At 42.8% G+C, this 13,292-nt stretch overlaps 2 protein-coding genes across 2 annotated transcripts in view; both read right to left on the bottom strand.

The window, feature by feature from the left end:
* Positions 1-5,689, bottom strand: part of crocc2 (ciliary rootlet coiled-coil, rootletin family member 2) — a 52,848-nt gene extending 47,159 nt beyond the window's left edge. Inside the window, exons 1-3 of the mRNA XM_030727903.1 lie at positions 5,427-5,689; positions 3,965-4,118; positions 3,398-3,513 (exon numbers count right to left, since the gene is read on the bottom strand). Coding sequence (XP_030583763.1) covers positions 3,398-3,513; positions 3,965-4,118; positions 5,427-5,483 — 327 coding nt within the window. The 5' untranslated portion in view covers positions 5,484-5,689. The remainder of the gene's footprint in view (positions 1-3,397; positions 3,514-3,964; positions 4,119-5,426) is intronic.
* A 1,072-nt stretch (positions 5,690-6,761) lies between these two features.
* klhl30 (kelch-like family member 30) lies at positions 6,762-11,629 on the bottom strand. The gene is made up of 8 exons (XM_030726553.1): positions 11,545-11,629; positions 10,313-11,168; positions 10,038-10,236; positions 9,447-9,533; positions 9,114-9,269; positions 7,740-7,928; positions 7,358-7,503; positions 6,762-7,244 (listed from the first exon to the last, which is right to left on the bottom strand). Exons 2-8 carry the CDS (start codon positions 11,084-11,086, stop codon positions 6,996-6,998), a joined length of 1,800 nt encoding a protein of 599 aa, XP_030582413.1. The 5' UTR covers positions 11,087-11,168; positions 11,545-11,629; the 3' UTR covers positions 6,762-6,995.
* Positions 11,630-13,292: the final 1,663 nt, after the last annotated feature.

The raw sequence follows: 13,292 nt of genomic DNA, 5'->3' as shown, positions 1-13,292 counted from the left end.
GGATTTGACCACCTCGGGGTGCCCTGTGGGGAGTGCTCCAGGCATATGGTGTATCAGGCCCACTGTTAGGGGCCACTTGGTCCTTGTACAGCCGTAGCTTGGTTCGCGTTGCCAGCATTAACCCAGACTTGTTCCCAGCGGGTGATGGACTCCGCCAGTCCTGCCCTTTGTCACTGATTCTGTTGATAACTATTATGGACAGAAATTCTGGGTGCAGCCAAGGAGCTAAGGGTGTCAGATTTGGTGGTTTCGGGATCATGTCCTTTCTTTCATGGATGATGTGGCTTCATCAAGCAATGTTCTCAGTGGTTTGAGGCCAGGTGTGAAGTGGCTGGGATGAGGATTAGCACCTCTGAGGCCGGAAAAGCGCGGACAGCCCACAGTAGATGGGAATGAGTTCCTAGTCAACTGCAGAAGTTCAAGTGTCACGGGTTTCATGAGTGAGGGAGGGGGGAGTGGCAAACTGACAGATGGGTTGGTGCAGTGTCTGCATGGATGTGAACACTGTACCTGCTGTGGTGAGGTGAGAGCTGAGTGTCAAGGTGAAGCTGGCGTTTTACTGGTCGAACTACACTCCTACCACTGAAGGCCACGATGTGGGTAGTGATAAGGTCTCAAGTACTTCCTCCAAAGGGTGTCTGGGCTCAGAGAAAGGATAAGGAGTTCAGTCACTCAGGAGGGGCTCAGAGCCACTGCTCCTCTACATCTGATTAGGATGCCTCCTGCACACCTCTCAGGTGAGGTGTTTTAGGCATGGAGAGAAGGAACATTAGGTCAGGAAGAAGACTCTGGGTCAGATTGGGGACACACTGGGGAGATCAACAATTATACAGAAATATAGACAGGAAGATTATAATCCTTGGAGAAACTTTGTACCACCTATATTGTTGTCACACTGCGTCAACCGGATCAGCAGCTGTACGGCATAAGCTGGCTGTTATTTTAGTGCCTAGAAGTGCAGCGGGCATACTCCAGCTGTGAGCCTGCAGCTGTAGGATGGCAGGGTGCTAACTGTGCTACTCTGCATTGTGTGTGTTGCTGATCAAAAACTAGCTCTTGAAACATTATACTCCAACTGAGCCTATACATACAGCTCACCAAAAAATGCAGGTTTGGGAACAATGTGCAAATTATCAAGAGAAAATTCAATCACAGACTCAGTGTAATTTACAGAGGAAAGAAGGTTCAAGCTGAGAGCACCGCAGACAAATGCTGACTTAAAATGTTTCTCACCAGATCTCATGGAACTGCTACAAAAGCTGAAGGCTGGAAAATATCACTGATAATCAATGTTAACACTGAAAGCCAATAAACAATACCGAATTACTAACCAATCATATTTTTGACATGGTGATACTCTCTGGCTGCTTTATGGGGCAAACGAGACATACTGACATGGGTTTCAAAATACACTGATTAATTCAATGGAGCTTACTGTATGTGATATATTCAGTGATATGATCCTTTCAGCAGTAAATGCTGACAGAGAAATGTGTGCGAATGAAAGACTCCTGGCATCAATGTTAGCATCAAAGTCAAGGAAGCGTATTTGGCTGTCGGGTAGTGATGAGCAAAGTGCATTACCATCACATAAAAGCAAAGCTGCCAAAAAAAATCAATCTGCCTTTACATAGAGGAACTAGTATGAAGACATGAGCTTTCAGTAGAATAAATGAGTCCTGACAGGAGTTTCATAATGAACCTCTTGACTTATGAGTCACCACCAAACAAAACACTCAGATTCAAACTGCTACTCTTTGGGTTTGAGCATCAAATACCTGCAAAGCCTGCTTTAGTTCTGTCTGTTTAGTGCCTTTTCACACTTCTAAAAATATCAACAAAATAAGCAAGTCAAGCTAATGAAGTTTTATTTATAGCCACAGCTTTTAAATGAAGAGCAAAGCAAGCAGTGGGACTTCATTAGATTTAAGCAGCAGAATGAGGGCAGTGTGATCATAAATAGCTGCTTTGTGCACTATGAAAAATTAGCTTTTTCTTCAATGGTCCTGAGGGAGGAGGCCAGTGACCTTCACAATTTTCCCCCAAAACATGGAGGGGCAACCATGGGGGGCCACGGAGGGAGACACGCGTCCTCATGAGCACAGGAGGTCTGAGTCTACCTGAACAGACCACAAGGAAACCCTTCATGAGCCCCCCTCCCCACTCTTATTTACACTTACAAACACACACACACACACACACACACACACACACACACACACACACACACACACACACGCACAATGGATGCTTATACAGCACTTTCCTTAACATGTAAACTGTAGCTGCTCATTAAACAAAAATATATGATACACATACATGTGTAAAGGTACATTCATTTAGTCTGAGCATGTATATACTGGCCTTTCCAGCCCTTAGCTTTTACTACCATACATGAAGTGTTTCAGTCTTCCTACAGTGTTTGTTTGTTCAGCCTTTCCCTACTGGAAAGAAACAGTGCTACCCTGACGCTCACAGTAAACAGATCCCATTTCAGACCTGCTTTTTACAGTCAGTGCTCCGGTGTGGCTGAATTTCTTGATAGCAACTCCAAAAAAACTGCTAAATGTATCATTTACATTTCATCTCCAACTGCTGCAGGAGCTTCCTTTACATTGACATTATTATATTATGGTTACACACTGTTGTAGATGTGCCGCTGTGTTTGGGATCATCATCCTGTTGATGACCCAGTTTGGGCCAAGCTTCAGGGGTGGGACAGACAGTCTCACATGTGACTCTACAATACTTTGGTATACAGAGGAGTTCACGGCTGACTCAGTGACTACAGGGTGTCCTGGTCCTGTGGCTGCAAAACAAGCCCAAATTATCATGCTGTTAATATGCTGTTTGTGTGGCACTGTGCATTATGGCCAAACACCCCCACACCTCATCTGTCCAGAGGACATTGTTCCAGAAGTCTTTCTCCTGGCACTCCTCTGGATATTTTAGTCCTTTTCTGACTATACTGTCATAAACTTTAGCCTTTAACATGCTAACTGAGGCCTGTAGAGTCTGAGATGGAGCTCTTGGGCTCTTTGAAGTTTCTCTGAGCATTGCATGGCCTGACCTTGGGGTGAATTTGTAAATAAAAACAACCATTTTTGGCATAAAAATGACTAATAAGGCTTACAAAACATTGTTATTATTTATGTGCAAAATACTACATTATCTGTGTGTTACTGTGAAACAAGACCTATCACCAATGGGGATATCCAGACATGTGTCAGCAGCACTTACCTAGGTGTGACCTGTGCACCCTTTTTGCTCTGTTATATAATTGTATTCTTTCTCTTTTCCCTTCCAGAGCAAACATCGAGCTGAAATAGCACGAATGCTAAAAATATAGCTAATGATCCACAGCGTGACCTTGACCTTGAGAATGTGCCACTCCTACCCTGTCTGTGAGACCGGACTGTTTGACTAGCGGCCGGTCCTCGTCCATCTGGCTTGGAGACAGCTGCTCCCTCAGGGCCCTGCTCTCCTCCGGCCCGCTGAACTCTGAACCCTCACCTGAGATTAGGAAACAGATCAGGCATGCAGAAGTGTCAGTCTTACCACATTGTATATGATAATTGAGGGCTGAACTACAAAGCAAGATATGTGAGTTTTCAATGGCACAAAGGTGGCTTTCTTTTAACCTGTCCACATCTTTTACCCACCACAGCACCTTTAGCTGCCAGAGGAGTATACTACAGAGCCAGTTTAACGTAGCCAGGCTTTCATTATGCTATCTGGCTCAACAAAAACCTAAAACTCCAATCAGAGATAACAGGTATCACGATGGTGGTTATGAACTTTCTCTATTATCTCAGGCTTTCTGCTTCGGGGCAATTTCACCCTTCTGGATAAATCAGACCAGCTGAGTGCCACCCACTTCAGTCAGAGGCATTCTCAGAAAAACAGGTCGTAATGCACACCTCAGATATCAAGTAAGGCCAAAATGGAAAGCGCTCTTCAGTACCTGCCGATGGCTCAGACAGGTTGCGGGTGATGATCTGGCGGATGCGAGAGGAGACAGGCACAGGCGTGGCTCCAGATTCTTGCCCCTCACCTTGAAGTATCAGACTCCTCTCTCCTGAGCTGCCATCAGACTGAAGGAGAGACTCCTCCAGCTTCTACAGTCACAGCAACACACATCACATTACAGGCCTTCTTTCTTTAATGCATCAAGTAATAACACAATGCTTTATTTTATTACATATATTCAGCTTTTATTTGATTAAAATCATTCATATTTTTTATTTATTTTACTTTTATTGTACTTTATTTAGATTGATGCATCATTATGGACAGCAACTTTCAATACTACTGAAATGTATTTACTGAGAAAGAGAGCGAGGGTCTTCAATAGTTACTTCCTCCAAACCAGAAACATGTTTATTAGATCCCATTCCTACTAGACTGCTCAAACAAGTCTTTCCATTTATTGATGCTTCTATCTTAAAAATGATCAATCAGTCTTTATTGGTTGGCTGTGTACCACAGACCTTCAAGGTGGCTGTAATTAAACCTCTACTTAAAAAGCCATCACTGACCCAGCTGTCTTAGCTAATTATAGGCCAATCTCCAACCTTCCTTTTCTCTCAAAGATTCTTGAAAGAGTAGTTGTAAAACAGCTCACTGATCATCTGCAGAGGAACGGTTTATTTGAAGAGTTTCAGTCAGGTTTCAGAATTCATCACAGTACAGAAACAGCATTAGTGAAGGTTACCAATGATCCTCTTAGAGCCTCTGACAGTGGACTCATCTCTGTGCTTGTCCTGTTGGACCTCAGTGCAGCTTTGATACTGTTGACCATAACATTTTATTACAGAGATCAGAGCATACTATAGGTATTAAAGGTACTGCACTGCAGTGGTTTGAATCATATTTATCTCATAGACTCCAATTTGTTCATGTAAATGGGGAGTCTTCTTCACACACTAAGGTTAATTATGGAGTTCCACAGGGTTCTGTGCTAGGACCAATTTTATTTACATTATACATGCTTCCCTTAGACAGTATTATTAGAAAGCATTGTATACATTTTCATTGTTATGCAGATGATATTCAGCTTTTTCTATCCATAAAGCCGGATGACACACATCAATTAGTTAAACTGCAGGAATAACATATATAATACACATACATATAAAGTAGAATAAAATGCGATAAAATCAAAATTTTTCTTGACTCCGAGTGAGTTTTAAAGGGTAGCAAAGCAACAATAAATCCATATTACCTTAATATACAGAAATCTATTGATTCACCTGTGATTTTTTTTTTTTTAATACAGACTGGTTAAAATGATTATTTTGGGGGTCTTTTATGGGGGAGGGGGGTCATCAGTGCAGGAAAATGAATGTAACACTAAATAAATTACACTCAGCTTTTACTTAATCACGTGTACCTGTGCTTTCCCGGCATGTACCGGAGTTACCGACCTGAATCACTGCCTCCAGCCTGGGTGAGTGCGCACCCTCCTCCTGCGGGGAAGTCATCGCGGCCTGAAAGCTCCGGGCTCTGTGCTTCTTTGGCTGCACTCTGACACACTTTTTCTTAAAAGCTGAGTGAAATAAACGGCCAAATAAAAATACTGGATAACTTAGTTTGCGCCTGCGCGAGGAGAAACTTCACGAACTGGAACAAAAATCACAGACAAAAAAACTTTTTTTTTTTTAATCAGGAAACTCTGGATCCGCAGCCGCGGAGCGCGACTCCAGGCCGGTTGTTATGGTGACCACGCGTTTCCGGAGCCGTTGTCATAGAGACGGAACGCTGGCGTGGCCGTTCTCATGGCAGCAGGATTCCGGAGGGTCAATGATCCAAGGGGAACAGTTCCTCCAGGAACATCAGAGGAGGAATGTGAGGAGTCTGGGGATACTGTAAAGGTTCTCTGACTGGTTAGGAACACTGAAACGAGCCGCAGGCGTTTAAAGAGGATTGTGTAGCTGGAATGAATCTGACTGTCATCACTGAAAGGGGGAATCAAACAGTGGAACTGTCCTTTCTCAGCACTCAGATGACTTAAAGTTCAGACCTTCTTGTTTTTAGCAGTATAAATGCCTCTTTTCATGGTACAAGAAGTGATTTTGAGCTCTCTCTGTGTGTAGCATCCACTCAGTCTCTCAAAAAAGAAAAAACAAACAAAGAGGGGAAACTATTTTTAACACGTTTTTATAGAAAAGGATTTTTTTCTTTTTCTCCATTATGCTGCATGCTAATACAGTGCTGGCTTTGACCACATGGACAATATCAGCAATATTTGTATAAAATTTTCCATCCAGTCAGGGAAGATAACGCTAAAGCTGGTGGAAGAAGCCAGCTGTGATATTGGAGTCTAACAGGGAAAAATGAATTGATTAAACTGGACTTTTCCATCTCAAATTGACCTTTTAGGGAGTGACAATGCACAGAAGAAGAAGTGGTGGATTAGAGTATGCAAAGGCAAAGAGTCTGAGTCACCTTACTTAACACAAGTTTGTGCATTTTCCTCTTAGTTTTGGCCATTTGAAAAAAAAAAAAAAGCATTTTAATCCTGGTGAATTTCTTTTGTGGGTGCCAAAGTTTTTACCTGCAGGATAAATCCTGTTAAATGAGCTTGCAAACAATGCTTTACAGAATGACATATTTTTATGCTATAAAACACAAAAGTCTGTTTTACTTTAATCAGCATTTTTAAACTGATGACCCAATTATATCAGATTAACCACATAACTGGCACATTGACACAAAAACACTGAAAACAGAAGCCCACAAACTAGTTCTACAAACATTTAATGATTCACGAGCATCATTCAATAACACAAAGGAATTCAGGTCTCAAACACATGATACAAAGTATAAATAAACACCTGCTGAGCAACAGAGCACGGCCCCAAAAACATCCGAGAACACCTGAGGATCATGTATCGTGCTATTCTCAGACATCCTGGGATCAACATTCCTTTTGCAGTGTAGCACTGATATGAGAGGAGCATGTCTCTGTGAACAGTTGGGCCTGCAGGACCACATTACGCTGACTCGATGGGGAAAAGCTCAGGCCACTGGTTCGGGTCTAGGAAGATGGTGCAGACTCCACTGTAGAACCAGAGTCTCGGCAGGGAGCACTCCACCTCCCAGGTGTCGGCCGCTCGGTTGTAAACTTCCACTTCCACCCCGTAGTCCCCCTCCATACCCTTCCAGTGGCCTCCGGTGACAAACAGCTTCCCAGCCAGTGATGCGAGGCCACCATTCTCGTGGAGCATGTGCAGAAGCTGGACCTGAGGAGGGATACGTTGTATCAATAGTTGATTATTTCTGGTTGATTTTTGTTAAATTAGAATAATAAATTAGCACCACTGAGCTTGCAGACAGCAGTGATATCTAAACCCACCTTCTGCCACATGTTTGCTTCTGGATCATATGCATAGACTTTCTTAGTGTTGTCAGCAACCAGATATATAATTCCATCCACACAGACAGAACAAGGCGAGGACAAATACTTAGGGATGAAGGGTGAACATATGCTGATCCAGTTATCTACAAAGAAAAATACAATACATATATTAATAAGAACACTACAGCACAAACATCCAAAATGAATTACTCATAGTAGCACTTCAAACACAAAAACACCATAAAATAAACCCCCTTATATTATCTTTTCATTCTTTATGGATTCATATTACTGCCAGTAAATAATTAAATGAATTTTAGAGGAAAACCTCAAATCAGAAACACGAGGAACAGGAGCTTATGGCGCAGAGCATCCTTACCTATGACAGGGTTGTAGCACTGCATGGTCAGTGCGTTGTATTTCACTGCACATGACCCAATCACGTAGAGCTTGCCCTGACAGGCTGTGGCAGTGAAGTTAGTCACATACTTTAAGGCAGGGCAGCTCATGGCCCAGGTGTCATTGTAAGGGTCGTAGTGCTCGACCTCAACTCGGGCTGACGTTGTACCTAAAGAGGAGAAATTAGCTCTCATAACTTAGGACATTCATAATTAACCTTCAAGTGGCCGAGTGGGGTCATTTATTTGTGATATATTTGTATGAGCCACTGCGATATTTTTAATTGTAAAAGAACTGTCGGGCACCAGCGCCCCCCTCAGCCTCCTGGGAGTAGCATCTTTAGGTGTCACAAATCCCCTGGAAGTCCTAGAACACATAATCATCAGTAGATCTTAATGGGAGCATCTGTGGTGTGAATCTGAGCGTCCTCAGTCACATTGTTACAGAGTTACCGCGTTCACGAGAGTTTTCCTAACATGAATGTTTCTCCTAGAACTGTTCACAGTTTTTAGAGGCAGCGGCCGGGCGGTGTAGCACGGATAATGGAAGGTTCTGTCAAATGTATGTTTTTATGTTATAGTCTGGGCTTTTACTGTAATTGAATCACTACATGAACCCAGAGCTAACAGACCTCGAACAGCAACATTTATGCTGCAGAAGCTCTCAGTCTGTAATACACAGTCGTCATACTCGGCTGTTTTATCCTGTTACTGTCGTGCAGCTGCTCCAAACTACATGGAAATCAGCAGTTTGTTTGGAGATGTGACATATTTGAAATATTTAAATCATCACTTTTATCATAAAGTCACCTTTATCTATACATTTACATATACATACAATGTACGAGTATCATTGTATGTATATGTAAATGTATCATTGTATCTATACATTTACATATACATACAATGATACTCGTACATTATTCACTCAAACATACCTGAAGCTTGTTTTTAATGCTGCTGAAACATTAAAATGTTTGTTTTATAAGAAGCAACAGACACAGATTATCTAAATAAATGTCATCTTGTTCATACAGTTAAGTGTTTAAATTATTTTTGCATAAAAGAGAATCATTCTAGAATATCTACCCCAGATAAAGGAAAAAAAAAATCTGGCTGTCATAAATGACCCTGCTTGGTCATTTTAAAATAATTTGGTTGCTCAAGAGTTGCAGCAATGTGCGTTACAGGTTCCCTGCTGTAAGAAGCTGCCCATACCTGACAATATTTCACCATGAGGGAGAAATTAATAAACCTGAGAGAAGCTGTGGTGATGATCTTCTGTAGTTTATCAGAGTTTTGGACTATGCTGCAGGTTAAGGCACCACATGCAAAGCCGATCTTTATTTCCGTACCTCCAATGACGTAAATCTCCCCGTTGAGCGTTGCTGATGTGTGGTTAGTCCGAGGCCGCAGCATAGGTGCCACGGTAACCCACTTCCCCTCTCTTGTGATGTACTTCCAGGACTCTGTGGTCGACCAGGTGTTGGTATTCGAACCTCGCGAGCCCCCTGTCAGGCAGGCAGGAACACTGTCAGAAGTCTGACATTGTTTTAGATTCCTGGCCGCAGCCAGTCTATTTTCAGCGATTCCCTCACACACCCAAAACATTGCACTACAATTACGGGACGGGACTTGACGGGGCGTGGCCAGTCAGAAGGTTAAAGTGTGGCATACCTTTGACTCACCTGTGACATACACATCATTGTTCAAGGAGACCATGGCGTAACCCCACTTGTTGGGATTGGGGAAGTTAGGGAGCTCATGCCACCGTTCTGCAGAGTTAAAGTTGAGAATCATTCAGAGAGTAAGTGATAAAGTATTCACAGATATAACTGTGTGCAAATCACAAATGCACTGGAGGGAAATTAAGCAGCGATATCCTGCTGTCCAGAACAGTCAGACAGGTTCTTGCTTGTAGTAACTTTTTGGCAGATCCTTAACTCTTGGCTTCCACATAAAAACATCTTAAATTTTTTCTTTTTTTACAAAATATTTTCCTTAACATCCCATGTGCGAAACATAACATAGATGCCTTCTTCCAGCTTCAACAATAAAAAATACTGAGTTCAGGAACTGAGAAGATGATCCAGTTTTGTCACATCCAGACCACATTTCTGAAGGGCCATTTTTCTGTCAGCGCTGGATTTAACGACCTACAGCATCTGCCAAACTGGTCTGAGGAATCCCACAGACATTTTCCAACAAATTTGAAAATTAAAATGGAATCTGAACTTAAACAAACTTGAAATTTTGATGGGGGGTGAGAATGTTTTTACTGGTCTTTGTGTTGTAGAAGGCACAGTTCCTGGGCTGCAGTCTTTCCAGCCTCGGGTCTCTGTCCTCATCTTCATCAGAGTCATCTTCATCGGAGTCATCCATTGAGTGACCTCCCATTACAAAGAGAACTTCTTGCAGGTTTGGTTGTGGACTCTGAGAGTTGGGTCTGTCCACATGTTCTGGTGCCAAGTCCATTTTCTAGAAAAGTACATTTTTATTTTGAAAATTGACTCAAACCAAGCAACAAGGAGAAAAGATGTATGAACACACCAACCTCTCTGTAAATCTTCCCCACAGCCTCCGTACAGCTGGGAGAGGCCTGGAGCAGACTGTCCTTCAGCAGGGTGTCAGCCAGGTAGTCCAGGCTGAGCAGAGAGAGACGGGACAGGGTGAGCAGCTCAGGGAGGTGGCAGAGTCGAGACTCCCTGTGGTGCCTAACCCATTTGAGGATGGCCTCCACACGAGCGCACTCCGACCGGATTTGTAGCCTTTCATCAGACAGGCAGGAGATCAGCCTATCTTTTCCCAAAAATAGAAACTCCTCACCTTGTTGTACAGCCTCAAAATTCTCCAGAAGGAAGGCCCACGCTTTGGCAACCACCTCAGGACAGCCATGTATCTCCCCAAATTCCAGGATTCCCAGGCAGTTCGTGGCATCGATCTGATGCTGGAGGTATCGGCTGCACACGGCTCGCACCGTCTGGAACTGCAGCTGGCTGGAGGTAGAGATCAGCCCCTCCACATTACCCTGGTTGATAGTCAGTTTGCCCGTGTAGGCAAAGTCAAGCAAGCAGCTGAGGATATCAGGATCCACATCATGAAGCTCCACTCGTGCTGCTATGCTCTCTACAAAGTCCCCTGAAAACATGCAGCGAAAGTACATGCTACAGAGCGCCAGCACGCCACGGTGACAGGGGAAATCCCGCCCTCCCGCACTCAGAGTCACATCCACAAGTTTGGGGTGAGAGCAGAGTGAACGCAAGCCCTCGAGCATGCTCTGAGGATGGGAGGACAGACAGAAGTCCAGGTCATCCACATTGCGCACCATGATTAACTTCACTTAAAATGCAGATCAGATCTTCTTTCAGCTGGGGTGGTAAACAAGTGAGATCAGCAACTACCTAAAAGTGCTGAGAAGACATTTAAATTTGAAGAACGTTAATCTCTCAGAAAGACCAGAAGAACCTCAACATGAAGTCCAAAATCCAAAAACTATCAAAACTTAGCACCTTGAACAGGATATGTGGGAAACATGTCTGAAGTAACAGCTTCATACAGAGAAATGTAACCTCTAAAAAGTGGCAAACAGGAGCGTGATGGCATTTGTTACATGAGAAGAAAACATTTACATCCGATTGGATAAAAACATTGTTGAGTTATGCTATTAATGTGCTGACCACCGAGCACCTTTGGCTTGGATCAAAACATTTCTTGAAATCAACAATAAATAACATTTACTATCATCAAATAAAAACTAAGTAAAGAATTAAAAACAACCAAACTCACCACAGAAGCAGAGACGGGAGAGAGCGTTTCATCCTTTTTGCAGCGGCTGCTTAGATCAGTACTGAGCGGGCAGCATGGCCGAAGGCTTTTGCCAAGTCACTGGTGGTGTGGGGGGGGACTGCCTGCTGTCTGCTCAGTTATTTTTAGGACTGATGGTGACGCTGTGCTGAAGTCAGGTTCCAAACAACATGCACGGGACTCTCAGCTGCTGCTAGAGGCACATATTCTGGATTTTCTTAACAGGCCTGAGAGCTGGAAAGGAGGATAAAGTAGCACCAACAACAGGAAGTATGACAACCGAGTAATAATACTGCTACCATAGATAAACTGCTCCTTGTTCAGGAGTTAAAGTCTGCACGGTTTAAGTTTTTTAAACCTTTTTTAAACTCTTGCTCTGCATGATGAAGATACGAGGCATTAGTAAGACAGGTCTGTCACTCTCAAATTGTCATTTTTCAACATGAAGAGGCCCGTTTTGATAAACCTTTGTGCCTAAACCTAATCAGCCAATAAAAGCAAAAGAAAAAAAGTGAGTGAAAAATAAATGAAATCACTGAAAACAGAGCCAAAGTGAAAAACAAATGAGGGTCTCATGCCCGGCAAACAATGCTACCACAGCTCCGACAGCATCCTCACGCATACTTTGTAGGTCACTAAAACGTATCTGTTATCTCTCTGTGGCAGATTCCGCTGCAACTGGGACACCTTGTGCGTAACGGGAAAACGCAAGAGGCATCTAACAAAAACAGCATTACATTACACCCTGCAAATCTGGCTGTGATGTTCAAACCTTGTGTTTACACAGGTCAGCCAATCAGAAGAAAGAAATCTTCCTTCAGACAGAGGATGAACTGATGGACTGCACCAGTAAGTAAGAATTTTTCAAAACTGTGAATTATGCAAAGCTACTCAAGCAGAGTCCAAGAATACAGCTGGAAATAAGAAAAAACCCATTTTAAAAAGACCACATACTAGAACAGACATTTCCATGGCAACAGGTCAGAGAAAGTACTGCACTCTGTACACGGCTGTGTACTACATCATGGCTATTTATATAATCTATAACAATAAGCCAGATCATACTTACAAGGTATTCACATCATATTATACTCGTGTGTGCAGGAATATTACTACATAATCTGCTGATATCAATGCATTATGTATGACATCACTATAATCATAAGGCAACCATGTTGTTTACATGTGAGAAATATTGCTGAGCAGTAGGTATGGCTTTAATATTGCTCAATGATGAGTCATAGTCTGTACTATTTATGGTCATGAGTCATCCCTGACCAACATGTTAGACGATGCTCAGCCGATCAGAAATCAGCATCACAGGCTAACCAATCAGGCTGCAGCCTAGAACTGATGTTCCTATAAACAGACTGGATCTTTACCTGGAAGTTTCTCACTATTAGCTACAGCCAGCTGTTCAGGGACCAAATGCTCAAGTAGGTATAGCCAATCACACAGCATAATATGATCACATGATTAGGCTAATCCAATCAGGCATGAGAAAGAGGCTGCAACTCATTAGCATATGTTATGATAGCATTGGCAGCCTGAAATCCTCCATGTTATTTACTCTCCACTTCAGATAAATACAGCCAAAGTGTACAAAGGTACCAAACATCCAGGAATATGAATATCATGCTGCACATCTTTGAAGAGTAAAGAACACATGTGCCAGATTTCATGGCTCAGCTCCGAGTGGATTTGGAGTCTATAGACCGGAAAGTTAAAAC

This window comes from Archocentrus centrarchus, chromosome 4, assembly GCF_007364275.1.
Source record: "Archocentrus centrarchus isolate MPI-CPG fArcCen1 chromosome 4, fArcCen1, whole genome shotgun sequence".
Taxonomy (NCBI): Eukaryota; Metazoa; Chordata; class Actinopteri; order Cichliformes; family Cichlidae; genus Archocentrus; species Archocentrus centrarchus.
The sequence above is the reverse complement of the archived record's forward strand: the minus strand, read 5'-3'. Positions and strand labels throughout refer to the sequence as shown.

Excerpts from the sequence above, each read along its gene's own strand:
- klhl30 (XM_030726553.1), bottom strand. The coding sequence starts at position 11,086 with ATGGTGCGCAATGTGGATGACCTGGACTTCTGTCTGTCCTCCCATCCT. Across the intron at positions 10,237-10,312 it reads TGGGGAAGATTTACAGAGAG|AAAATGGACTTGGCACCAGA; the intron begins GTTGGTGTGTTC and ends GTACTTTTCTAG. Across the intron at positions 7,504-7,739 it reads GTGCTACAACCCTGTCATAG|ATAACTGGATCAGCATATGT; the intron begins GTAAGGATGCTC and ends TTTTCTTTGTAG.